General features: G+C 45.6%; 1 protein-coding gene across 4 annotated transcripts in view; it reads left to right on the plus strand.

Moving 5' to 3' along the window:
- The window catches only part of mon2 (Mon2 homolog, regulator of endosome-to-Golgi trafficking), a 239330-nt gene that overhangs the window by 22488 nt on the left and 191770 nt on the right, over positions 1–25072 (plus strand). For all 4 annotated transcript variants that reach the window (XM_084579205.1, XM_084579206.1, XM_084579207.1 and 1 more), the window contains 8 exons: positions 2392–2838; positions 5345–5764; positions 9415–9549; positions 11186–11320; positions 11735–11875; positions 12041–12204; positions 14128–14290; positions 18298–18567. In XM_084579205.1, coding sequence (XP_084435331.1) covers positions 2392–2838; positions 5345–5764; positions 9415–9549; positions 11186–11320; positions 11735–11875; positions 12041–12204; positions 14128–14290; positions 18298–18567 — 1875 coding nt within the window. The remainder of the gene's footprint in view (positions 1–2391; positions 2839–5344; positions 5765–9414; positions 9550–11185; positions 11321–11734; positions 11876–12040; positions 12205–14127; positions 14291–18297; positions 18568–25072) is intronic.

Consider the following 25072-nt stretch of genomic DNA (forward strand, 5'->3'; position numbering starts at 1 on the left):
CCTAAGGGTAACATGAATGCACGGGTCCTGGCAGGCTGATCCTCATTTCGCCCTCCCATACGAAAGAAAGCCTATAGAGGAATGCTTGGGATTTTTTGCTTTCAACGCCAACATCAGCGCCGATGCTGGATTTTCGGTGAACGGAGCCTTTAACGCCATCGAGTTAAAATAAGCAACCAGACAGCTACCGTGGCAATAATACAAATTTCTGTGGCAGCAATTTCAGGTGTTGCAAAGTGGCGGTATGATGCCTGTTGGAATATTTAGGGACTAGGGGTAGACGCGGGGGATGTCTTTTATATTTATACCTCTGCTCACTCATTGGTTCGCATGTAAGCTTTAATCAATGCTTTTTCTTGAGAGTGTTGGAGTAGCTGCATGCAGTAGCCAGGTGGGGGTAAGTGTGTAGGTATGCGCTCAGTTTGATAAGTGCACTGAGGGAAACGCAAGTAGGAAGGGAGAGAGAGCTCAGACGGCACTGAAGCAGCATGATTTTGCCAAATGTTCCATATTGTGCGTGCGTCAGCTTCAGCACAGGAGTGTGCACCATTAGCGTCAACCTGGTGCTGCAAGAGAGTCACGTGATTGCTCTTGCTGCGAGGCAGATGGTGCTAGGAAGAATTTGCGCATTTTAAAAGGCACAGGCCAATTTATTCTTAACTAAACGCATTGCTGGGCTAGTTGGTGAAACATGTTTTCGTAAAACGATATTCATCACTGCACAAAGACACGGACACTGGAAGAAAACACAGCGCCTGTCCTGTGTTTTCTTCCAGCGCCTGTGTCTTTGTGCAGCGCTGAATATCTTTTTACGAAAACCACATTATTCTGTTGATTTTTTTTCTTTGTTAGTTGGTCCCTGCTTTGCACATTGTAACCGTGTGTCGTCTTGATAACGGTGGCTCATTATTTGTGCATTCTTCATGGCGGTTAATTAGTACCACAGCACTAGAAGTACATTGCCGAGCTGAGCACAAGCTTCGATTTAGACCTGAAAGGTGGGAAGTTGTGAGAATAATGGTTTACGTTATGGGCAAAAATGCAAGTTCACCCTGTCATGAGTGCAGCACGCATTTAAGGGAACAAAGCTGTGTTCACGTAGTTGTCACTAAATTGCTTCGTAACTATGAGCAGGCACTGGAGGTTGTAGCTGAAACTCGCCTCCGCGGTTTAAGTATTTGAAGGTTGTTTCTGTGTGTCATCCAAGGCATAGAGAAATTGCCTACTCTAAGGTAGTCAGCTACCGTAAAACTGCAGTTTAAGGGCTCAGTCTAATAGCACCACAGCAGTCTGCACAAAGGGAAACCGACTAGTTCGCATATGGTTTGTACCGCATCAGTATGACTTGGCATTCTGTGCAGGTGCACAACCTTGGACGCAGAAATTCTTTTTTTGAGCAATTTTTTTTTTTGTGACCTGGGGAACGCTAGCCTCTGCCTACTATGGCATAATCATGTCAGTGGGGTTCATAATGGTGGCAACACGTGCAGAAGGATGGCTGCTAAGTGCTGGTCGTTAAACAATTTCACTGGGAACTAAAACGCTCCATATTATTGTCTTAGCTGATTCGCTCGGCAAAGGGCTTTTTTGCGAGAAAATTTTCTTTAAGGACTCGCGCAAACTGTAAAGATGACCACGAAGCTGTAAATGTAAAAATGCATGGTCTGAAATGTGTTGCGGTGCTGGGGAGTGGTATACAACTCTCCTTTTATCATCGTGCGGGTGTTGTTCAGCAGTGGCACTGCGATATGTCCTCGTGGCATGATTCCATTCTCTCAACGGTAGGTCCTCTGAGCAGCATCACCTAGCGACTGCAGAAATACTGTTAAATGAATAGGAGTGTAATTAAAGCCCACAATTCCAGTTGCTTTCGTGGTGCGATGGATTAACACTACCAGCGTCGAAATAGAGGTTCGACTCCATTTCTTACTAGTACTCATTTTTTTTTTTTACAATTTAAAACCATTTAATAAGTTACGAACATATTCTCTGGGAGTGTGTTTTTCTTTAGGTTGCTTTATGGGGTGTTCTTTAAACTAAGAAGCTGTAAAACCAGTCGTGAATGGGTCGTGAACCAGTCGTGAACCTGGTGTTGGGGTATGACAGTGATCATGCCATAAAATAACGCTCATCACAGCCTTGTCGTGCCTTCAGTGAGTGTATGTTACCTTTAGGTTGCATTCAAAGATACTATACCTGAGCTGAAACTACCATTTAACTCGCTGATCGAAAACCAGTGAGGAGAAAGTAGTAGTTGCGGGCCCCCTATCGTTAAGAGAACAGAATTATGTGTCCTCGCGCCCAGTACAGTTGTCACTAAAAAATTTGCGTGCGACAGGGAGGGGCTGTGTAGTGTGCATATGTACAGCAAGGTCCCGGCGTCTTGCACAGGAACCCTCGCTGTTTGCCGTGGCCAAGCTGCTCGAGACGGGCCTGGTGAACCTGGGCCGGGTGGAGGCATTGTGGCGACCGGTGACACAGCACCTGCTGGAGGTGTGCGCCCATCCGCACACCCGCATGCGGGAGTGGGGCGCAGAAGCCCTCACCTATTTAGTCAAGGCTGCACTCAACCACTCCTCGCCCAGCGGAGGAGGAGGAGGAGGAGAAGCGACCACTACCGTCTCTTCTTCGGCACCAGCGACGGTGACATCGCCGTCTGACAACACGACGGCGCCGGTCCACGCGCCGCTGTCATCGCGAAGGAGCCTCCAGGTGCTGCTGCTGGCCCCACTGGTGGAGATGGCCTCTGCCCACCCGGATATCCGGCAGAAGCAGTTGGATTGCACGCTCTCGCTACTGCACAGCAATGGGGAGACATTGACCCATGGCTGGCCTCAGGTGGGGGCAACCCTCTTGCTGCTTTAGTCAGCTGGCCCTAACATCACCTTTCGTCATCCACTATTCCTTGTTCGCTTATCCCAAACCTTCAGCATGCACCCTCATTGAACCTCTTGACTACACTACAATTGTTCACCACTATCGTCGATGCTGTGTCACGTACCCGCCACCATGTCACACGCTCAATCACATCGACAGCACATACTGGCGACAACTCCAGAGAAATTCGTTCCCATCTCTTCAATTTGCACATCTTTCACCCCACAATCTTCCCACTGCATTGCACCGCTTGCAACGCACCCCACCCACTCTCTACCATTACCTATGGGAATGCCCACATCCCATCCGCATTCCTCCTATCAAAAACCCCACTCCCTCCTCCTGGGAGGCCGCCCCTTCTGGCCATGCAACCCGCAGATTAGCTGCAACTGGTAGAGCGGGCCAAGCTAGAGGGAACGGTCAGAGGTTTCCTGGACTAGGGGCCCTCCTGGGAGTGTCTGCTTTAATTTTCAATAAATAAAGTTTTTCCTCCTCCTCTTCCTCTTCATCATCATCATCCGCTGTCCATCCACCTGCCTTTCATCTTTCCATCATCCATGCTACTCACTCGCTCCCTCGCTTGCTCGCTCACACGCCCACCAGCCCAATCATCATTTGCCACTGATGGGTATGTACCATATACCATTCTTCAGCAGCTGTGCATTCTGTCCGTCGTGTGCCTTGCCTACCTACGTTGATCTTCCAATCTCTATCCCATCCACTATCTGTCTTATTCACTGTTTTTCCTGTTCATTGTTGTACATTTACTGTCTGGCTAATCCACTGTTCACTGCATCTACCTGCTTCCATCACTAGCTTCCATCGAAAGTGATGGCTCAAAACAAATCAATATGTTTGCATCTTCATTCTTACGTGCTTTTGTATGGAAGTTATATGACCCAGTCACTATAACTATAACGGTGGGCTGAACGGCACATGGTGTAGGATGGATGAGACATGGAATGGGACTAACAGTGAATAGCGAACAGTGAATTGGATGGAGGGTGGACACATTGGACAGTGGATGACGAATGTGGTGGATGAGACACACAATGGATGATGAAAGCTCCATCTCCATTTAATCCACTGTCCGCTATTCACTGTTAGTCCCATTTCGTTTTCTCATTCGTCCTACACTATGCGCCATTCAACCCACGATTATAGTTATAGTGACTAGGTAATATATCTTCCACACAAAAGCACGTAAGAATGAGGATGCAAACATATTTATCTGTTTTGAGCCACCACTTTTGATGGAAGCAAAAAGCTAGACGCACGTGTGCCGTGCAATGACAGTGCACGTTAAAGAACCCCAGGTGGTTGAAATTTCCAAAGCCCTCCACTACGGCGCTAGCCTACATTTTGTCTTTATATACCTGCCATAATTTCAGTGCAGGCTGGTAGGGTGACTCTGGGACAAAGAAGAATGTTGTTAATCACTTTGAGACCTTGAGCCAAAGCCTTCTTGGTTGCTGTCCACATGAAGTGACGTCCTCACATAGTAAGGCCATGAAACTAGTTCATATTGATCACGTAACGCATGATGTATGTGATTGTTTATTAAGGAAGACTGACGCACCGGAAGCGCACCCTTGGACACTGCACTGTTCTTCAGTAACTATTGGCCAGCGAACATGCCCAAACTGCACATAACTGAATCTCATGGGACCGTGGTCACATGAAAGGAGTATAGGCACCAAATTTTAATAGCATTTTTCTTGGTATTGATGGATACCATTTGGATGGATACCACTATGAATACCATATGGTTTTCACCTGCGACTGCCAAATAATGTGTGATTGAATTCTCTTTGCTCACCAGTTTTGGTTTCGGTTTCAGCAGCCGAGAGATGGCCGTGCCGTCACAAGTCTAGATCCCGCACAGCATGAAAAAAAATGGCGATATAATTGCTGACTCTTCACTGGGTGTGATTCCAGTTCATGAGGCAAGCTGGCTTTAGCGTTGTAGGGATCTCAAACAAGAGAGGAACGATTATATGGCTGCTCTTTTTCTTTTATAACCTAGTCTTGACTGACATCACAGCCATCGCTCGGCTGTTGAAACTGAAACCGAAATCGGTGAGGAAACAGATTCGATTATAAATTATTCAGTGGTCAGAGGCGAATATCACGTGGTGATCCATGTATAGTTCTGCCTATATATCATTATGTATCATTAGAAAGAATAAAACTTATACCTAACAATTAATTAAATGTCCTTAATGGATGATGTGACCCATTGGTTACTGAGATTAACGGGTTATGTGACCCATGGGTTACTGATATTAATGGGTTATGTGACCCATGGGTTACTGATATTAATGGGTTATGTGACTCATGGGTTACTGAGATTAATGGGTTATGTGACCCATAGCACTACTCACTAAATCTCTTAATTAAATCGCATGAAGTTGTGTTGTGTCACATAAACACCCCTTTGTTCTCTGTTTTAATGATTTTTTTCCAGGTGCTAACAATCATTGGTGCCATCTCGGAGAGCCACGGGGAGGCACTGATCCGGTCGGCATTCCAGTGCTTGCAGCTGGTGGTGGCAGACTTCCTGCCGGTGATGCCGCGTGCCTGTCTGCAGCTGTGCGTCGACACGGCCGCCCGCTTTGGCTCACAGAACCAGGAGCTCAACGTGTCGCTGACGGCTGTTGGTCTGCTCTGGCACATGGCTGACTACCTGTACCAGAATGCGGAGAAGCTCAAACAGGAGGAGGGTGACTGGGATCCCCTGTGGATGTGCCTCTTCCAGCGGCTTGGCGAGCTGTGCGTTGACCCGCGCTCGGCGGTCCGCAAGAGCGCCGGGCAGACCCTCTTCTCAACCATCAATGCCCATGGATCAGTGTTACGCCAGGAGACCTGGCAGGCTGTGCTTTGGCAGGTGTGTTTAACCGCTCGTTTAACAGCTCGTTTATCTAACGTTATCCCCAAGTTTTGCATTATATCTATGTTGTGGAATTTTTGGGCTTGTACTGCATGAGAATGCAAGCCATGTGCATTAGTCACAAGGTGTTGTCAAATGCACTTTCAGAACATTTTATCATTTGAAAATCATTTGGCTCCAAGGTGTTCTCATCGGCATGTCTTTAAGTGTTGTGGAAGTTGTCTACTTTTCTGCCAGCATTTGTGCCTTGTGTTTGTGCTAGCTTTATGAGGCAGTCAACGCTAGAACCCCGCAATAGTAAATGCTGATACAGTCGAACCCGGTTATATCTAACCCGGATATATCGAATTTTGGTTATATCAAACTCACGGAATATCCCCTTGAAAATCCCATGTAAAAGTATAGGAAAGCTGCGTCATATATCGAACTCAATTTCACCGGTCGTTCGATATATCGAACTCCGCACCACGCACTGGAAAGTGTGCCTTCCCCAAAGACATCGCATCATGCTTGGCCGTTTGCCGCGTGACGTTTTCAAGCCACACGCGGAAGGAATGAGAGGGGACAGTTCTGGACAGCGCCGCGCCCATTCCCCAAGGGCGCGCGCATCTGCAGTTATTGTTTCCCGCGCGCCAACACATGACGTTTGCAAGCCATGTGCGTGGGTGTGCCCATTCTTTTGCCGAGCTATCTCTCTCCTTCAGCACGCGCTACACATGCGCCAAGCCAGCTCAGCCCGTTTTCAGACAGACGTCGGACGCTTTCTCCAGCGTGTGTTGCGAACCCTCTGCGCGCGGCGGCTGACATGGCTATGGCGCCTACGGACGTTAAGAAGCGGCAGCTCTCTCTTTTTCTTTTTTTTTTCTTCTTTTTTGCGAGAGTCATTCTTTCTTATCGTTGTGCTGTACGCGCGACGTAGCTTAAGATATGGCGGCTGCGGACATTAAAAAGCGGCAGGCTTTTTTTTTTTTTTTTTTTTTTGCGGGAGCCGTTTATCTTTGCATGTATGAATCAACGGAAGCACGTGGTCTGCTGCTGTGATCATGACGCCAGCCCCAAGCGCGGCGTGATAAATCGAACCAGGCTTGTGCAATCAAGCCATCACGGGCACTCTGCCAAGTCGCTCCCCGCCACCGGAGGAGCTATAAAAAGATAAACGCGCCCTGACGTTATCGCTGCGCAGCATCTTGACACGCTGCCAAGAAATGAGCTGTGGATGCGACGACCGGAACGGGAGTGACGCGCGCCATCCACATGCAAGCGAAAACGCTCGCGATTTCTGCCGCAGCGACACAGAAACCTTTTATTGAGCTGTCGCGGTGGCTCGAGCGGCAAGGGGGACGCAGTTCCAACAAGTTTGAAATTTTTCGCTCTGTCGCTGCCGCTCGTCGCTGAGATCGCTCAATCGCTTGCATGTGAGCGAGCTGGTCTTAACGCATTTTTTTTTTTCAAATTCTTGGGTAAAAAGCGGAGGGTGGGTTCATTATGCGAGTGGGTTGATTACGTGACACATGCGGTATCGTTTTTTGGTATCGTAAGTGCCGTCACTAGCCGATTTTTGTATATCGAATTATCGATATATCGAACTATTTCGCGATCCCCTTCGAGTTCGATATATCCGGGTTCGACTGTATAGTAAAATGAAACAGTAGCCCCAGTTTGTATTCCATAGACGACTGTGCATTTGTTTATAGTAAAGACATTTTTATTAAAAACGAGTTATAGTAAAGTGCATCTGGCCGCGGTGATATACTTCCCACGAGATAACATTGCGTGCCACGTAGGATCGCGAGTCAAGTGCTTCTTTCTCCGGATAAAAAATGGACAATGTTAAGGCGCTTTTTTGAGATGGCTTAACCACTAGGCTCATGAGCTTCGAGGAGAAGCCAGCTTTGTGAGGGCCTTGGAGCTTTGAGGCAAAGCATGTGGCACGCAGGGAGAAAACGTGTTTATTGTCATGTTGTGTTCATGCTAAAGTGGTACTTCCATGAGATGTAGACGAAATCTTTAATAACATAAATTCTTATGACCAAAAAAAAAATCATTAAAAAGATAAGAAAAGGATGGAAGGTATTTTTGAGTATTTCTGTTATAAACCAGCACGACATGTTTAGTAAGTAGCTATTTATTTACCAAACAGCATCTTCACAGCCTAGCCATCACCAGCAAGTGATACAGTCGAACCCGGATATATCGAACTCGAAGGGGATCGCGAAGTAGTTCGATATATCGATAATTCGATATACAGAAATCGGCTTGTGACGGCATTTATGATGCGAAAAAACAATACCGTATTTGTCACGTAATCAACCCACTCGCATAATCCACTCTCCACTTTTGCACCAGAGAATTTGAAAAAAAAAAAAAAAGAAAAAAAAAGCGTTAAAGCCAGCTCGCTCACATGCAAGCGATTGAGCGATCTCAGCGACGATGCGGCAGCGACAGAGCGAAAATTTTCAAACTTGGAACTGCGTCCCTCTCGCCGCTCGAGCCACCGCGGCAGCTCAAAACAATGTTTGGGTCACCGCGGCAGAAATCAGAAATCGCGAGCTTTTCCGCTTGCATATCGATGGCGCGCGTCACTCCGTTTCGGTCCTCTCATCCTCAGCTCATTTCTCGGCAGCGTGCCAAGATGCTGCGCAGCGATAACGTCACGGCGCATTTATCTTTTGATAGCTCCTGTGGTGACGGGGAGCGAACGTGGCAGAGTGCCCGTGAAGGCTTGATTGCACGTACAAGCCTGGTTCGATTTATCACGCCGCACTTGGAGCGGGCATCATGATCGCAGCAGCTGACCGCGCGTTTTCGTTGATTCATACATGCAAGAATAGACGACTCCCGCCAAAAAAAAAAAAAGAAGCCCTGCCGCTTCTTAACGTCCGCAGCCGCCATATCTTACGCTACGCCATGCGTACAGCACACCGATAAAAATAAATTACTCTCGCAAAAGAAAAAAAAAAGAGAGAGCCACGTCAGCCGCCGCGCGCAGAGGGTTCGCAGAGGGTTCGCAACACACGCTAAAGCGTCCGACTTCTGTCTGAAAACGGGCTAAGCTGGCTTGGCGCATGCGTAGCATGTGCTGAAGGAGAGAGATAGCTGGGCAAAAGAATGGGCACACCCACGCACATGGCTTGCAAACGTCATGTGCTGGCCCGCGGGAAACGATAACTGCAGATGTGTGCGCCTTTGGGGAATGGGCGCGGCGCTGCCCAGAGCAGCGGTCGCCGAACTGTCCCCTCATTCCTTCCTCGCGTGGCTTGAAAACATCACGCGGCAAACGGCCAAGCAAAATCTTTCTCCATGCCAGTATAGTCATAGTAGCTTGTGGACCTGTGGTCCTGCAAGTTATTGACGTCATGTATTGTGGCAAAGAATCATGCTTGGAAGGCAGCCTAAAGAAGATTTTTACTAAATTGCTATGAAAGATATGCATACATATTATTTCTTGCTGAAAAAAAAAAAAAAAAAAAAAAAGAGGGATACAGTAGCACACCTATGCATACCACCCACCACGCAATCTTGAGTACCTCAACCTTACATTCCTTTTAACACCCTAAACATGAGCACCACATTGAAGGCAATTTTTTTTTATACTTTTTGTGTCTAGAAAGTTTCCGTTTTGACAGTGACCACCCTGTTTCGTGCAGGTGCTTTTTCCGTTGCTTGACCGAGTTCGGACGCTGTCAGGTTCGGCATCAACAGAGAAGGTCAACGACATGGGGGGCAACATCCTCATTCACCACTCGCGAAACACAGCACAGAAGCAGTGGGCTGAGACCCAGGTGAGTACCACGAGGGCACACCGTGGCGTCGCCCTGGATACGCGTTCCTGTGGACCAGAGGAATGTGAATACCACTTTTGTGGTGTAATTTGGCAGTGTGAGGCAAGTGTTCTGCAGTGGGCTGCAAAGAAGATTGTGGGATGTAGAGAGACCTGTGAAACATTTTCCTCAGATAAGGGAAGGTGCATTTTTGGGTAATGTGAACTACATTACGGCAGGTAGAAATGAAGCAGCCTTCATTGCAAGTGTACGCACTAGCGTACAGTAAAACCTAGTAAGTTTGACTTCGGAAATTTTTGAAATCTAGATAACTCTGACTACTGGAAAGTTCCCTCCAGTACTTATGCAAGTGTAATGTGCAGGTCGATTTGGACACTTTGGGTCCTGCACCGGTGAATCCAGATGGGGTTTAGTTGGGCGGCCTTATCAATGTATGGCCATTATGTCAAACTTGAACTCGAACTTACTCGAACTTGAACTTAAAGTTGAACTCAAAGTTCAACTCAAACTTGAATTGCATGGACAGCATTCAGGAGGGCCCTTCTCCAAAAAATAGTCCAACCACTCAGTTCCAGTTCTATTTCCGAGGGCTTCTTGCCGTCCTGCTTCAATGAGCTGCTGGCTGTGTACGGGGAAGCCAACGCTGATCAGTACATTGGTAGGCTTCTTCTTTAGTGCACTAGGACTAGAATGCATCACTAGTGGAAAAGCGGTTGTATGTGCTGGTGAAGCCTCAGGCAGGTGTAGGTGACTTGACCAGGTGGTGATTGGTCGGTGCATTTGGTGAAGTCTGGAGGCAATGCAACGTACCAAGTTGTTAGGGATGGTGGTCAGCTTGCGCCTTTGAAATCAAAGGGTGAGATGGGAACCGAACCCTCCAAAGCCCTTGGATCCAGTGCCTGACATTGTCGCCCTAGGCCACGTTAGTATATAGCTTGGTTAAATAAGTGCATTATATCTATGTCGGATGGACTTTCACATAGTGTGCCAACTTATGATTGTATGCCAATAAGTATGTGTGGTGAGATAATAGATTCACAAAATCAAGGGATTAGTGATCAGGCAAGCAGTATAGTGTATGTATGCGAACAAGCCCCCCCCCCCCCCCCCCTTTTTTTTTAAACGGTTGTTAGGATAACCCAAATGCTTTTTGTAGCCCTTTGAAGCTTGTGTTAACGAGGCTTTACTCCTTTGCAATGTGGCGGTGACCAAAGCAGCAGGCGGGCAAGTGAAGAACTCTAAACGTGCTGCTTATTACAGCGAACTTGTTTGAATAAAGCAAAGGAAACTTTTTGTTGCACCAACTTATCTTGATGGTCATCAGTTTGTGAATGTTGGTAACTTGTGTTCACACTCTATTTAAGACTGACTTGAGTAGAATCTTTAATGTTGCATTCCTAAAACACTGATAGTAATTGGAGATATTGAAGAAATTGCCGTAAACAGCCACTAGTGTTCCAGAGAAGTCTGGTTGTGTCTTGTTTAGCAAAACATTTTACTAGGCCTCATGCCAGGTGCAGTAGATGTGCGGCTTGGGAAAAGAAGCTATGAGAACTCTGGACAGACATGCTGAAAGTAATGAAAATGGAATATCAGGTATGAGGTTTAAATTTGCCTTCCTTGTTCTCTTTCCAAGGTGCTGACTCTGTCGGGTGTAGCGAGGGTGTTTCACGTCAAGCGGGAGGTGCTTCATACGCTGGGAGACTTCCCCCGTGCCTGGGCGCTGCTGCTCGAGTTTATTGAGAACTCGGCCCTGAGCAAGAATAATGAGGTGAGCATAATCACCTTACTGCACAGAGTTAAATGTTCTTAACCACATGCGGTCACGAAACGTTAGTCAGTTTGTGCTTGGGGTAGCTGGACATTGCTTCTATAATCTGGAACGTCACAGAGAAGCAACTGCTCTATGTGCTTCAAGAAGCCCTTTTGTGCTTTGCATAATCTTACATTGTATGTTTACATGTTTTGTTTACATATTGTTATGTGTCAGGCTTTTTTAGCAAAACATCATGTTGATGCATTATGTATAAGTGCTAATATTTATTTGTTAGCAGTGCAATCTTTGGTGGAAAATATTTGTGAATTTCCTTTTCCTTACATTGAAGTGGTAATCTGTTTCTCTCAATCTTTGATTCCTACATGGCAGCACTGTTAAATATATTGGAGTTACTTTTGGATCTTGCAGGTGTCTTTGTCAGCGCTGAAGAGTTTCCAGGAGATCCTGCACCTGAGTCGTCCTGCCGAGGGACCAGGCAATGGCGGCGCGCTCTTGGGGCGCTCGGCCGACCCACTGGGCGAGGCTGCCCTCTGGTGCGCGGCATGGAAGGTGCGACATCATGAAAACCTCGCTGTGATATCTTAACAAATTATATGTTACCATTGTCCTTTTGTAGTTAAATCACTTCAGGAAATGCTTCAGACAGTTGCTTATTTCTAGCTCGTGCTCATGATGCTTGTCATCCTTCTTTTTTATTTTATTTTTTGATTACAGGTGTGGTACAACATTGGCATCGAGAGCACCAGACCTCCACCGGATGTTGCTGTTGAAGATGCGCGCTTCTCCAACAGCCTGTCTCTGCTCTACATTCCGTCCCAAGCATTTCTCACGGCACTTGTTCAGATCTTTCCGCACCTCTTCCAGCACATTAAGAACAGGTGAGTAAAAGAAGTTTTTGGAAAAGTTGGCGACTTCCTTGATTCGTAACGGCAGCAAAGGAGCACGAACACAAGGGAAGAAACACGCAACACAGGGACGAACGCTGCTTCGGACAAAAGCAGCGCTTTTTCATGTGTTGCGCGTTTATTCTTTTGTGCTCGTGCTCCTTCACTGCCGTTATGAACCAAAAACAGATAGGGAACTGGTGATGGATATAAGATGTGTCTTTATTAGGGATGCGAAATTATTCGAAACTTCGAATAGGAACCGAATATGTTTTTTATTTGATGTGTATTGAAAAAATTGATTCTAGGAACTTTTCGAATGTTCCAAAATTGCCGAATACGCCAAAAATGTTCGAATTCATCACAGCTTTAGTGCACTTGACCGCAACAGTTGACCACGTGACTCTGTGTAAAGCATCCTCGAAATGCAGAATGGTCGTTTTGTGAAGAGGGATCTTCCCTTTTGTAAAAATGGCCTTCCCGACAGTGTACGCAAAGGGAAGCACTTGGCGAAGCCGGGAAAAATACTTTGTTCGCATTTCGGCCTCATCTCAAATGCAGATAACGTTTGTGCAAGGGTTCATCAGATGAATTTTCTGCGATGCAAACGGTTTCCTGCAGTTTTTTCAGGCCGATTCGATAATCGAAGGTTTCGGTTAATTTGTCCAATTTTTATGGCCCCTTTAGGGCCGAATTAAATGAGAGGTTACTGTATTCAGCAGTGTTATGAGAGCTGCACCTGGTTTCTCGCAGGTGCTTCCCGTACAAAAAACTGGTGTACGGAATCAAGTATAAAATTTATACTGGATTTTTCAGTAGGGTGTATATATATATATATATATATATATATATATATATATATATATATACTTTTGTGCAATTCTAGTTTAATTTTATTTGCAAATACCATGCGAAGTTTTAAATGAACAAGGCAAACAATGTTTGCTATAAGGTGTGACACAAAAAAAAACGAGCCTGTTTCAATAAATTATTGTATTTACAGAATCAGTTCTCTGGGACATTATCACCTTCGAAGTAGTCGCCTTCAGTGTTCACACACTTCTGCATTCGGTGCAGCCACTGCTGGTAATAGTTCTGGAACGAGGTTTTTGGAAGGTCCTTCAGGATATTCTCAGTTTTTTGCCTGAACCTCTTTAAGAGGTAAAATGGGTTCCCTTTAAGCAAGATTTAACTTTAGGAATTAAAAAAGTCGCATGGAGCCAAATCAGGCGAATAAGGAGGATGCTCTATCACAGTAATGTTTTCGCTGGTCAGAAACTTCTTGACAGATAGGGCCATGTGAGCGGATGCATTGTCCTGGTGCAGCAGCCTCGATCACTCCACAACTGTGACCTTTTGTTATTCCTAATTTTTTCACGAAGTCGTTTTAGTACTTCAATGTAGCAGTGTTTATTAAACTGTCTGACCACTGGGAACCCACACAAGCCTTACAATTCCACTCTTTTTTTCAAGCTACACACTTACTCTCATGTCTTTTGTGTCACACCTCGTATTAAATTTTTCGTTTATTTTTTATTTTTGCTGATTAGATATTTTATTTGCAAAGACATTTTTTCTTCCTATTCATATTTTATATGTATTAGAAAATTTTAATATTCGCACACTCGTAGTCTTTGTACATTAAAGCAAACTAAGAAGAAATAGGAAGATTACCTTAGTAGCATGACATTGTTTGTAGCAACTGAAAAACTTCCGTCAATCATTCATAGGCTTTTTTTTGCTGTTTTTGGTAAAGAACTCAACATTACATATCTCAATTTAGCACAGGTGTGCTATTTCACGAATTGGAGAAAAGCGTGCTTATATTTCGCGTGTGAGCCTGCGTCTCCACAGTGAACGGTGTGGTTGGTGCTCATTGGCACTTCGGCTGCGTTCGCTTTCATTCCACCATGCCAGGTTCGTGGTCTCCGACTTCCAAAAGTTTGCCACTGTTGTCCAGAACGCCGTTGCCGCTCCCGTCCATGGCGACGCCTCACCTTTCATTCTGCCAACCCTGGCAGAGGTGGTGCTCACAACGCTGCAGGAGTCCGTCCTCAGTGCCATGGACACACTGCACAAGGTTGGACCCCTCTCTGCCATCTTTTTCGCCCATGTATATGTTGTGAAACGCACACACGTATGCAGAAAAATGGCTTGCAGTCTCTGACTGAAATTACTGCAGGATGCAGGGGGCCGATGGTGAAAATCTCTCATCCGCGAGATTTGTTCGCGAGATTGCACGAGATGCGTCGGCCAGACGTCACAGTCGGTTCTGACGTCAACATAATTTCCCCGGATGTCGCAGTAGTTTCTCGCGTCGACATAATTTCCTTGTCTGGCTAGTTAGGCTTAGTTCCTGTAGAAAGTCCCGTACCCCGTAGGGCCACGTGTAAGTCAGTAACGTTCTCGCATATCGAGGAGAGGAGTCCTGAGATGCCGATGTCGCCAACAACGAAACCAAAGAAAAGAGACAGAAATAAATTATAACGAGTACACAAACTCTCAGTATAGAGGTAGAAGAAAAGTGGGAGGAAAGGCTTTTGCCATTAAGCTCTTAATGAAGCTAAGTGCAGTCATGTAATACTATTCATGTGAGATTGCCAGCAACAGCTTTGGTTTGTACAAATGGCGATGGTGGATTACAGCGAATGAGATTATTATGATGCATGGGTCATTGTTTACGGGACACTGAAGGCAAATCTCTTCAGTCTGTTTTTAGCAGGGATCAATTCTGTGGCTCTTTCTGGGTGTGTTAATGTTTGGCAAGTGCAAAGGACTTGTTTATTGTTTCTGCTTCTAGGTATTCTAGGTTTTTCTGCCACTTGACTCAAGCTCATACTGTCTACACAGAAAAGGACTTTCTTGATCACTGTTTGGAAGTGAACGGCGATGTAGCCTAGCTCAACACAGTATATTGGGAAATTGGCAGGTAGTAGTGCCACCTGTATGTTATTTTTCTGACTTTCCTGAATTGGAGAAGCTCCATTTTAGTGAAAGTAGTAATAATGTAGAGTAGAACACTGCTATAGTAAACTCGGATATAGTAAATTGAAACTGAAGTCCCAGTTCATCTCCCTTAGAAAACTGTACAATTTTGCCCCTTTATAGTAAAGACATTTTTGATAAAAATAGTTTATAATAAAGTGCGCCTAGTTGTAGCAGCGCAATTCCTACGGACCAACATCGCTGCAGGCACGTTACCTAGGATCGTGAGCAACGAGTGTTTTCCTTAATGGCCTTACCACTGGACTCACCAGCACCGAGGAGAAGCCAACTACATACTCCTTGGAGCCTCGAGGGAAAGCACGCAGCTCGTAGGAAAAAATAAAAAACCAGTAAAGCTGGCTACAAACATGGAAAGAAGGCGGCGTTCAGAAAGTAAAACAGTAAAAGTGTAGCGAGAAATAAGGAAGGGATGAAACAGCCAAACATTCGCAGCACGAGGCAGCAGTGGCAACAAGTGAAGGTGTGGTGCTTGCATTTCTGCAGCGCTTGACTGTCGCCCCATTTCTCAGCTGTTGCCTCTTAAAAGACAAAAAGAAAGCGGAAGATAACACAATGTTCATGAAAGGCTTTGGTTTTCGCATGAAATCAAGTTCGGTTGTATTCGTAGCCACGTTTCCTTCTTGCGTAAGAAGTACTCCCACAATGTAAACATAAAAATCTTATAACTAAAAGAAAGAGAATGGCACAGGGACTATAAGTGATATATGGGAGGTATTTTAGAGCATTATTTTTTTAATAAAGCAACAAGATGTGTTTAGTAAGTAACCATTTAATTATTGGGCATCATTTTAAGGACCATGTGATCACCGATAACTGATATAGTAAAGATTTGTGGTGGTCTCAGCAACTTTACTATAAAGAGTTTCTATTGATACAGAATGAATTGAACTTGTTTTCAATATCCTTTTAAAGGGGCTCGAAGTGCGACTTTAAACTGTTACCACCTTCTCTTAATTGGCCCACCAAAGCACTTTAAGTGTAATCAGTTAGTGATTACATAGGTGATAAGGTTGGGATCTCTAAAGATACTGGTTAAGACTTTCTTCATGCATTTCTTCTGTTTATTGCAAAGCCTCAAAATGCAGACACTGAAATTTCTAATAACTGTGAGCATGAGATAGCGAGGAGTAGAGCTTAAGTGCATTTTGCATTAAAAATGAACATGCCAGTATTCTTAGAGGTCTGTTATTTTTCTGAATTTCTTGGACGAATTTTAGTAAACTAGTAATTTGAACTTGGTACATTTTCAAAAACAGTAGTGCAGCGACAGGGGACAAAGGGAGGTGGACGATCTGTCTTTCTTTGCTCCTTGTTTCAGCTCTGTTGAAGCTTTTGATTTTGCAGACAAATTTTTCTGTTGTCCAGCTACCGCAGAAAGAACAGCCAACTAAGAACATAAAACTTTGTGAAGGTTTAGAATCATTAGCAGCACAAAAGGACCGGGGCATGGTTATGCATACTATCGTTAGCCAAGTTGAGTTTCAATGGCCTTCTATTACTTCTGATTTTGATTTGGTGTGACCCTGTTGCTTTAATGAATTTCTTGACCCCATCGCTATAACTGACACTCAGCTGCCCCAGATAAGCTTACTTTCTCTGATGTCCTTAGACCGCTAGTCAGTTCTGTACATTGTCCAGCCATTGTCCTTTGTCTAGGTCGTGCCGAGAAATCCAAAACTCCCATTATATATCTCGTTTTTGTACTTTCACTATGCCCCTTGATGGTAGACTTATCGTTTGACTTTGCTTTCCATGAGTTCTGAACGGCTCTAAATTTGTAAGATGTAGGGAGTTTGATGAGGAAATAGGTGGTCACATTGTGGCAGAAAAGCACAATGTGACCAACTTACTTTTATGAAAGCAAATTTTTGAGAGAGATAATGTAGCAGGAGATATATTTTGAGCTGTTGGATAATTTGTCAAAGATGCTGAGGACAAATAACAGCTAGCCTGTGAGGATAGTGTACCATGTTTTAATCGCAAAGAGACCACCCTCTCCGAAAGTGAAGCCTTTGCAGGCTACAAAAGGCTGAGATATAAAATGCAGTGTTGCCGTCATAGCCCGACTTTGAAAGCAAACTGCATGCACCAACAAAGATGTTTTAAGCATTGATCTGAGAAACTGTATGTATACGGCACTACAGTGTCATGAGTTTGAACCGAGTGCTAGGATGATTTCTAGGTATAACTTTTTTTTAATACTAAGCGCATCTTTTGTGTCAGACAGATATCAACATAACCAGAAAGAGCCCGGGAACCAATTTTTACTGAGCACAGTAATCGGATAGAGGCATCCTCAGTGCCCTTCTAAATAAACTAAGGCAAATCTTGTTTGCACCAGTTTGGTTATTTTTGTAACCAGGTGGGGTTTTCTGTGGAAATCATTTAATTACTTTGCTGAAAAGCTGTTCTCACTTATCTTGGTAGTTATGTAAGCCGCCAAAAAAAAGCTCACTGCTGTTTTTTTTTTTTTTGTATTGTTTCGTTAAAGAGAAGCTGAAACGAGAATTTCACGAGATGTATATGTTAGAACGTACGAAATGTGTAGATTAAGCTCACTAAATGATTTTTCGCTGTCATTGAAAGATGCGGCATAATCGATTATTAAAGACGCGACAATCTTAGGGCTTCTCCTCAATGTGCAGCAGCAATATGAAGAAACTAGACAATGATGTCTTTATCAGTGACGTTTCAAATTTCAACTGCTTTCGCCCAATCTCTTCTATGAGTCGCTTGGTGTCGCTAAACAATGCCTCGTGGCCCTCACCTTTGTTGAAGCTGGTTTCAATCCTCAGTTGACGTCATCATCGGTGTCCCTTCTCATCACCATGCGCTGTGGAGAAGCCTTATCAGCAAAATAATTGTATGCAGCAATTACATCACTAATTTAAGTGCTAGCGCAAAACAACTTGGTATGGTTTACCATCATGCAAATTGTTCAGTTCTAAAACTGCTTCAGATGTCCTTTATGTGTTATTCCAAGCCAGCACTGTTCCATTATGTTCGAGTGCAGTGTCCCATAACAACCAGCGAGGCAAAGTTCCTGCCTTGCTGACAATTTTTCTCTCCTTTTGATTCCAGGAGGCACTTGCGGGCACCGATAACCTGCAGGCAATGGTGCCGTCCATTTTTGGCCAGCTCCTGAGTTTTGCCTGCTATGCCTGCCAGGCGCCTGCCTATGGGAAGCTTCAGGCGCGCCCTGGTGGCATCGCCCCCAAGCACCTGGACTGGGTCACTCTGAGCTTTGTGCCCTTCGGTGAGCGGGCCATGGAGATGGCCGTGTCCCTGTACGTGCAGACGGCCCAACGGCCGGTCGTCATGCAGGCCGACATCCTCCACGCCATTGTCAAGGTCAGCTGCACGTTCCCTCTCTCTCTCTTTCTCTCTCTCTGTGTGTAGACTTTCTTCACACATCTAGGTTGCCAAATTGCAATGGCGACCATCAAAGTGGTGCTTCAACGCGAGCAAAGTGGAATGTAAGTAGAACGCTGACACACGAGTGAAATATCCTAATTTGCCCTAACGTCAGAACTTAAGCGAAATGTGACATTACCAAAAAGTGGAACTCAGGAATAATAATAATAATAATAATACAGTACAACCTCGATAATTCGAACTCGGTTAATTCGAAATCCCGGATAATTCGAAGGTTTTCTGCGGTCCCGTATTTTCCAATGTGAATTTGGCCGGATAATTCGAACAGGCGGCCTGCGCCAGCCCGGTTAATTCGAAAATTTGGACTGCTATGCGGCAATGCCTGATCCATGTTTCGCCGCAAACCCGGCGAAACGACGGCCCTACGGAGCCGCGAGGCAAAGCCACATAGTAATGGTGATGATTTATAGGCGAAGCGCCCCAGCCGGAGCACTCTCTGCACAAAAATCTGTCCACAGTGCGCCTCGCGCACCGCCGAAACACGCGCCTGCAGAGGAGAAGACGTGCTTCACTGCAACATGGCGGGCATACCGGTTTTTATCACGTGACCTCGCCCCCACTCCACCCCTTGAGGTCTCTTCGATTTGCCTGCACCAGCTGCACTAGTTCAAGTAGTGCAGCACTGCCGTCCTCGTTTTGCCAGTGCTGCGCGTGCTGTCTGCACTTCTCTCCTCGTTTTATCAAGGTGCAGGGCTAGTACTGCACGAGTTCTCGCTCACTCTGCACTCGCTCCAGAAGAGGTGCAGAAAAAAGTGCAGCATGGCGTACGCTTCGCTTGGCCAAGAGCAAACGACGCTGCGCATCGTTCTGCATAGCATTTGTAAAGTCCGTCTCCTTCAGAACCCGAACGGTTCGCTGCTAACGGATCCGCAAATAGTTGCGTATACAAGGTAGGTGGGCTGCATGCTGGTGATTGGCATTTTGTTGATGGAAGAGCGGTATTATATGTAGTTGTGGCCACATATGTAGCGGTACGTGGCCGCGATACGGCACCTTCGCGCGCGTTGTCCTATGTAGTATTTTTTTTATCGCGTTGTGACCTCGAAAGACGGGTGGATGCGAACAGAAATCAGTTGCGATCGATCGAGTTTCTGTCGTGCCAAGTGTGTGTGCCACAAGACAGCTTGCGCAGCGACTATGCGACATCAAACTTGTCGCCCACGGAGCACATAGAATGTCTGAGAGCGCAATAAGGTACAAACATACGTGCGTCAGCTAGTGCTTTTGGACAGAAGTAAGTTCGTGGAAACCAATCAAGCGTCTTGTTAGGCAGTCTTAATTATTTAAACTAGTACTCGTGGCAACTGCTTACAGCGTTAATTCTCTCATACCCAGGCGCATGAATGGCACCTTCGCAGACTGCCCGATATAACGATCGTGCGCAGTCGCACGTATTTGGTCAATTGGTGTCACTGTTAGTCGTCGTCACTTTCCGATCGAGCGCTGTAGGCCTGCGGCAGCTGGCTTCGAAACTGGACGTGATCATGTTACAGCACGCGATGCATGATGCGCGCACGTGTCTGCTAGGTTGCAGAGTTCTACACTTGCGTACTCGTTTTGGCAGCTGCTGCCGCACGCCAGTGTCGGAACTGGCACTGCACGCTCACGTGACCACCTGGCACCGCTGCAGCACTTTTCAGAACTAGTGCAGCCAGTGCGAGCCAAATCGAAGAGACCTTTGGTGTGCTTCGCCCACTCTTCCCCCGTGCCTCCGACGCTGCAAGTACGCCACCACCACCGCCGCGCCGGTCTCGCCTGCGCCATTTCTTTGTGTTGTGCGCTGTGGTTAGGGGTCGGCTACTGTGCCGTTTTTTTGGGCGGGACTGTGCAGAAGTGCTAGCTTTGTGACCGTAGCAGTGCAGAAATGCCAAAGTACAAGACTTTAACGCTGCAGCAGAAGTTCTGCTTGATCCAGGAAGCAGGCAAGAGCGCTTGTTTGAAGACCGAGTTGGCCAAAAGGCATGGCGTGCCCCTCTCGACGTTGTCCACAATATTGAGCAACAAGTCAAAAATACTAGAGGCTTACGGCAAGACCTATTCTTCGAAGCGGTCACGAGTGCGGGCTCCCACGTATCAAGATGTGGAAGCTGCTCTGCTTCGCTGGCTGCAGAAAGCAAACGCTGCCCACCTTCCCGTCAATGGAACGCTACTGCGGGAGAAGGCCAACGACCTAGCTCTACAACTTGGGCACGAGAAATTTAAGTGCAGCAATGGATGGTTTTGCCGTTTTAAAGAACGCAATAATTTAACCTTTCTCACCGTCTGTGGTGAGAGCGGCAGCACTAACAAGAGCGTTGTCGAGGATTGGAGAAACCACACATTGGCACCGCTGCTTAGCGAGTACGGTGCAGACGACGTTTACAACCTTGACGAGGCTGCACTTTTTTATAAGATGCTGCCAACAAAAACATTCGCAGTGAAGAACACCGCCATCAAGGGTAGGAAACAGGCCAAGGACAGGATTACTGTGCTGTTCGGCGCAAACATGTGCGGTAAACTCAAGCTGCCGCTACTGGTCGTCGGGAAGACGGGGAAGCCTCGCTGCTTCAAAAATGCGCGGCTGCCGCCAAAGGATGAACTCGTCTACAGGCACAATAAGGAAGCCTGGATGACAGGTGCAATATTTGAAGAGTACGTGCGGCAACTTGACCGCAAGTTCGCTGCCACGGGCAGGAATGTCCTATTTGTCGTCGACAACTGCCCGGCACATGGCGACATCCCACATCTCCAGGCCATCAGGATGGTATTTTTACCTCCGAACACCACTTCGATCTCACAGCCGATGGACCAAGGCGTCATTCACCACACTAGGAAGATTTATCGGTACCACCTGCTCAAGTGCATGCTCCTTTGCTATGACAATGGCAAGGTGTACTCCATCGACCTCCTCGGAGCCATATGCCTCATGGTGTACGCTTGGAAACAAGTGGAGCCCACATTGATCAGGCGGTGTTTTGAACACGCTGGTTTTTCCAGTGAAAGCACTGTTGATGCCGATGCAGACCACCCATGTACTACTACACTTGACGAAGAAGGAGCAGAGTATTGCGACCGCATCAATGCGCTCTGCGCAGAGGATGAGTCCAACGCAGTCGGCTTCGCCGAGTATATCAACATTGAGAGCGAAAAGCAGACTGGCTACTCTGACTTGGAGAGTGAGATCACTGCTGGTACGAACATGCGCGATGACAGCGACGATATCGACGACGACACCGACGAGCCTCCCCGAGCACCTGCTCTTGGTGAAGTTATCGGATCGCTGAACGTTATCCGCAGTTTTGTTGAGTGCCGTGGTGGAAGTTCAGAGATGTTTCGTCTATTTGACCAACTCGAGAGCATGACCTTAGGAGCCGCAAACTACCGGACGCGGCAAACCAGCATCTCTGATTACTTTCAGTAGTAATTCAAAATATGCCGAATAAAGGTAACACGTTCCTGCAACGAATTTTTTTGCCTAAGTCTTATTTCTTGGTGTGTTCGGTTAATTCGAAAACCCGCTTAATTCGAAGATTTCTCGCGGTCCTGATGACTTCGAATTAACGAGGTTGTACTGTAATTGGTTCACAGGAAGGGAAAGGCGCAGTATCTGTCATGCTACTTTCTGTGGACACCTGAACCGCGCCGTAAGGGAAGGGAGGAAGGTGGGAGTGAAAGTGGATAGAGAGAATGAGGAGCCGTAGTAGAGGGCTGCGGAGTAATTTAGACCACCTGGGGATCTTTAACGTGCGCTGACATGAACACAGGAAAGACGCTGAATGCTAGAAAGACATCGAGCTCTGGAAAAATGTTTAATGCTGGAATAATATCGAACATTAGCTAAATATTGACCACTAGTAAACACCGAATGCGATTGGGATGTCGATCAAGAGTGAAACATTTGATATGAGCGAAATGACGAATGCAACGGGTGCTGCGCATTTCCCAAACAGGGTTTGCCAGTTTTTGACACCATAACATTGCACAGTTTGTTTAGAAACTTGGAGGAGGTCTGCACCTCACTGTCACCACCGGAACTTGTGACTGGTTTAATTCTTGCTTTAGTGGTCTGCTCGCTGTGCCACTTACCACAATACGGTGGGCTCGATTCAAGGTATGCTGGTAGCACGGTAATGGGGCCAAAAATGTTTACATGCTCATGCCCTGAGGCGTGGATCGGCAGGTGTGGAAGAACATGGGGTTGGTTGAAACTTGCCCAATCTTCTGTGGTATGCCTTGTGGTCCAGGAGTATGTAAGTGCAGCGAGTAAAGCACAGTAATTTAATCCCCGTTATTTTATCGGTATTCCTATCGGTACCTCTATTGTATACTTGTTGCAGTGAGCTGCTCACCTTTCCTAGTCTTGCCTGCCCTTCCACCTCCACTGACTTATTGAGATTGCTGATTGAAATGCCGTGTTTCGTTTTTATTTAATTATTAATTAGTTCCTGCCAGTACCTAATTTTTTTCCTCAATGCTTTCAAGCTTTAGTACTTCATTGTTGTTTGAGTCTTTTAGCTTTCGTACCAATATGTTGTTTACTTTGCATGTGCGGATTGATTTTGATACAAAATCCACCTTATTTCTAGGTCGTTTGACTGGGCACCAAAGTTTCTCATTTAGCTCCCTTGCATTTGTTTGAAGACCTTGCCATAGGGTATCTTTTTTTCTACTGCAGTTGCTATTTCTATTATAGTTTTGGCTATGTTGATACTATTGCTTGTTTCCGGGAGCTCTTATGGGAATAAGTGCCTCACACACAAAAAAAAAAACAACGTCCGACAAGGTACATTGTTGTTCCTTGCCTTTATGTTATCCTCATCTTTTATGACGGTTCTCGAGAGCAGCCTCTCCACTTCTTCACATTTTCGCTTATCACTAGCTGGCTGGCACCTTCTTCCTGACTTTTCCATTCAACCGTTTCGAGTTGGTACAGTAGGCTTTTACGCCTCACTATTCTGTGGTTGCCATGTCAACCAGCCTGATATGAAATGCCAAAATGCTTCTCTGTACCAGGAAAGTGGTTCAGGGCAAAGAAAAAAGTAGGTAACAAAGGAGTGTGAAAATTCAGGAGGCACTGGCTGACTAAAGTGCTGCAAGGCGGAAGCCTTTCCTGGTGCACTGTTAGGCATTGCCGGCAACCCAGTCCCAATTCTGTAAGCGTAAACTTTCACTAATTGCCTATAACCAATTGCCTAATTAGCACAATCACACTGATTATCTAATTAGTGTATTGCACTTCAGTCAATTACTTGTACAAGGCATACTTATCAGTAAACCTTAGTTCCTGTTCAGCAAGCACAAACTTGCACTAATTTCCTAATTAGCTCTATTATGCTAATTAAATTAGTGTAATTGACTATCACTTTGCTCAGTTGTAAGTAAATTGTATCACTTTGCTCGCTTGACTATGTACATATTTAGGAAACTAATCAATGATTAATTAGTCTAATGGGTAATTAACTAAACTCAGTCCCACTGACTTGGAGCATCACTATACCATCCCTTTACTAGCCAAAGTACAAATGGCCCCGTTTGAAATTCGCGCACTGTGGCATCACGACCATTTCGACCAATTGAAAAGCGTGACATTTCTGTCACAACTCCTGCTTACAATGATGAGGCATTAAACACTTCCGCCTTAAAAGTGCTTGCCAAAGTCAAGATAATGAACTGGACGTATGGAGGGCAAAGATGTAGAAACTGTAGAAATTGGATATGTGGTACATAAAATCAACTGCGGAAAAAAAAAATAGCCTTGTGAATTGTCTTTCCTCATATGCGAGTTCAGCTTGGATAATAAATTCTGGAGAGGGGAATATAACAGTGGTTAACAAAAGGGGCACATTCTTCAGTATAGGAGGGCGTTGGCTGGACAATGTTGTTTCTTTGGATCTGCAGTCAATCACAGCAGCACTCTATAGCTTTAGGAACTGTCAAACTTTGAGTACTCATGATACTGGACTATTGGCGTCCTTTGCTACTGTTTACGCTTGAGACATGTTGAAAATTTAACCAGTTCGAGAGCACTTTTTTGAGCACAGCCAACGTTTCTAATGCAGTGTAGGCTCTTTTTTTTTTTTTTTTTGTATACCAGATATTTTACTCTGAGACAAGCACGGTGTGCTCGAAGCTGTAATGGCTCCTTTTCTTTGTGTGCTGGCCCAAATGGAAGTAGCTAAAGAAGGAACTTGGCTTATTTAGACGCTTCGTGGGGTAACTGGCATTTGCAATAAGAGGAACTCAGAAGGGACAACAACAGACTTCAAATAACACTTTACCGTACAGATATCGCGTGCCAAATCCATAGATTCCATCGCGTGCCATAGATTGCCAAAGAAACGAGGAAGGACACAGAGCTAAAAGGTTTTAAACCAGTAAAGCCACGACAGAGCTGTTTAAAAATTTTAAGGACACTGTCATTCTTGTGTATGAATTTGTACAG

Source organism: Amblyomma maculatum, chromosome 9, assembly GCF_055883805.1.
Source record: "Amblyomma maculatum isolate TAMU_Amacu chromosome 9, ASM5588380v1, whole genome shotgun sequence".
Classification (NCBI taxonomy): domain Eukaryota; kingdom Metazoa; phylum Arthropoda; class Arachnida; order Ixodida; family Ixodidae; genus Amblyomma; species Amblyomma maculatum.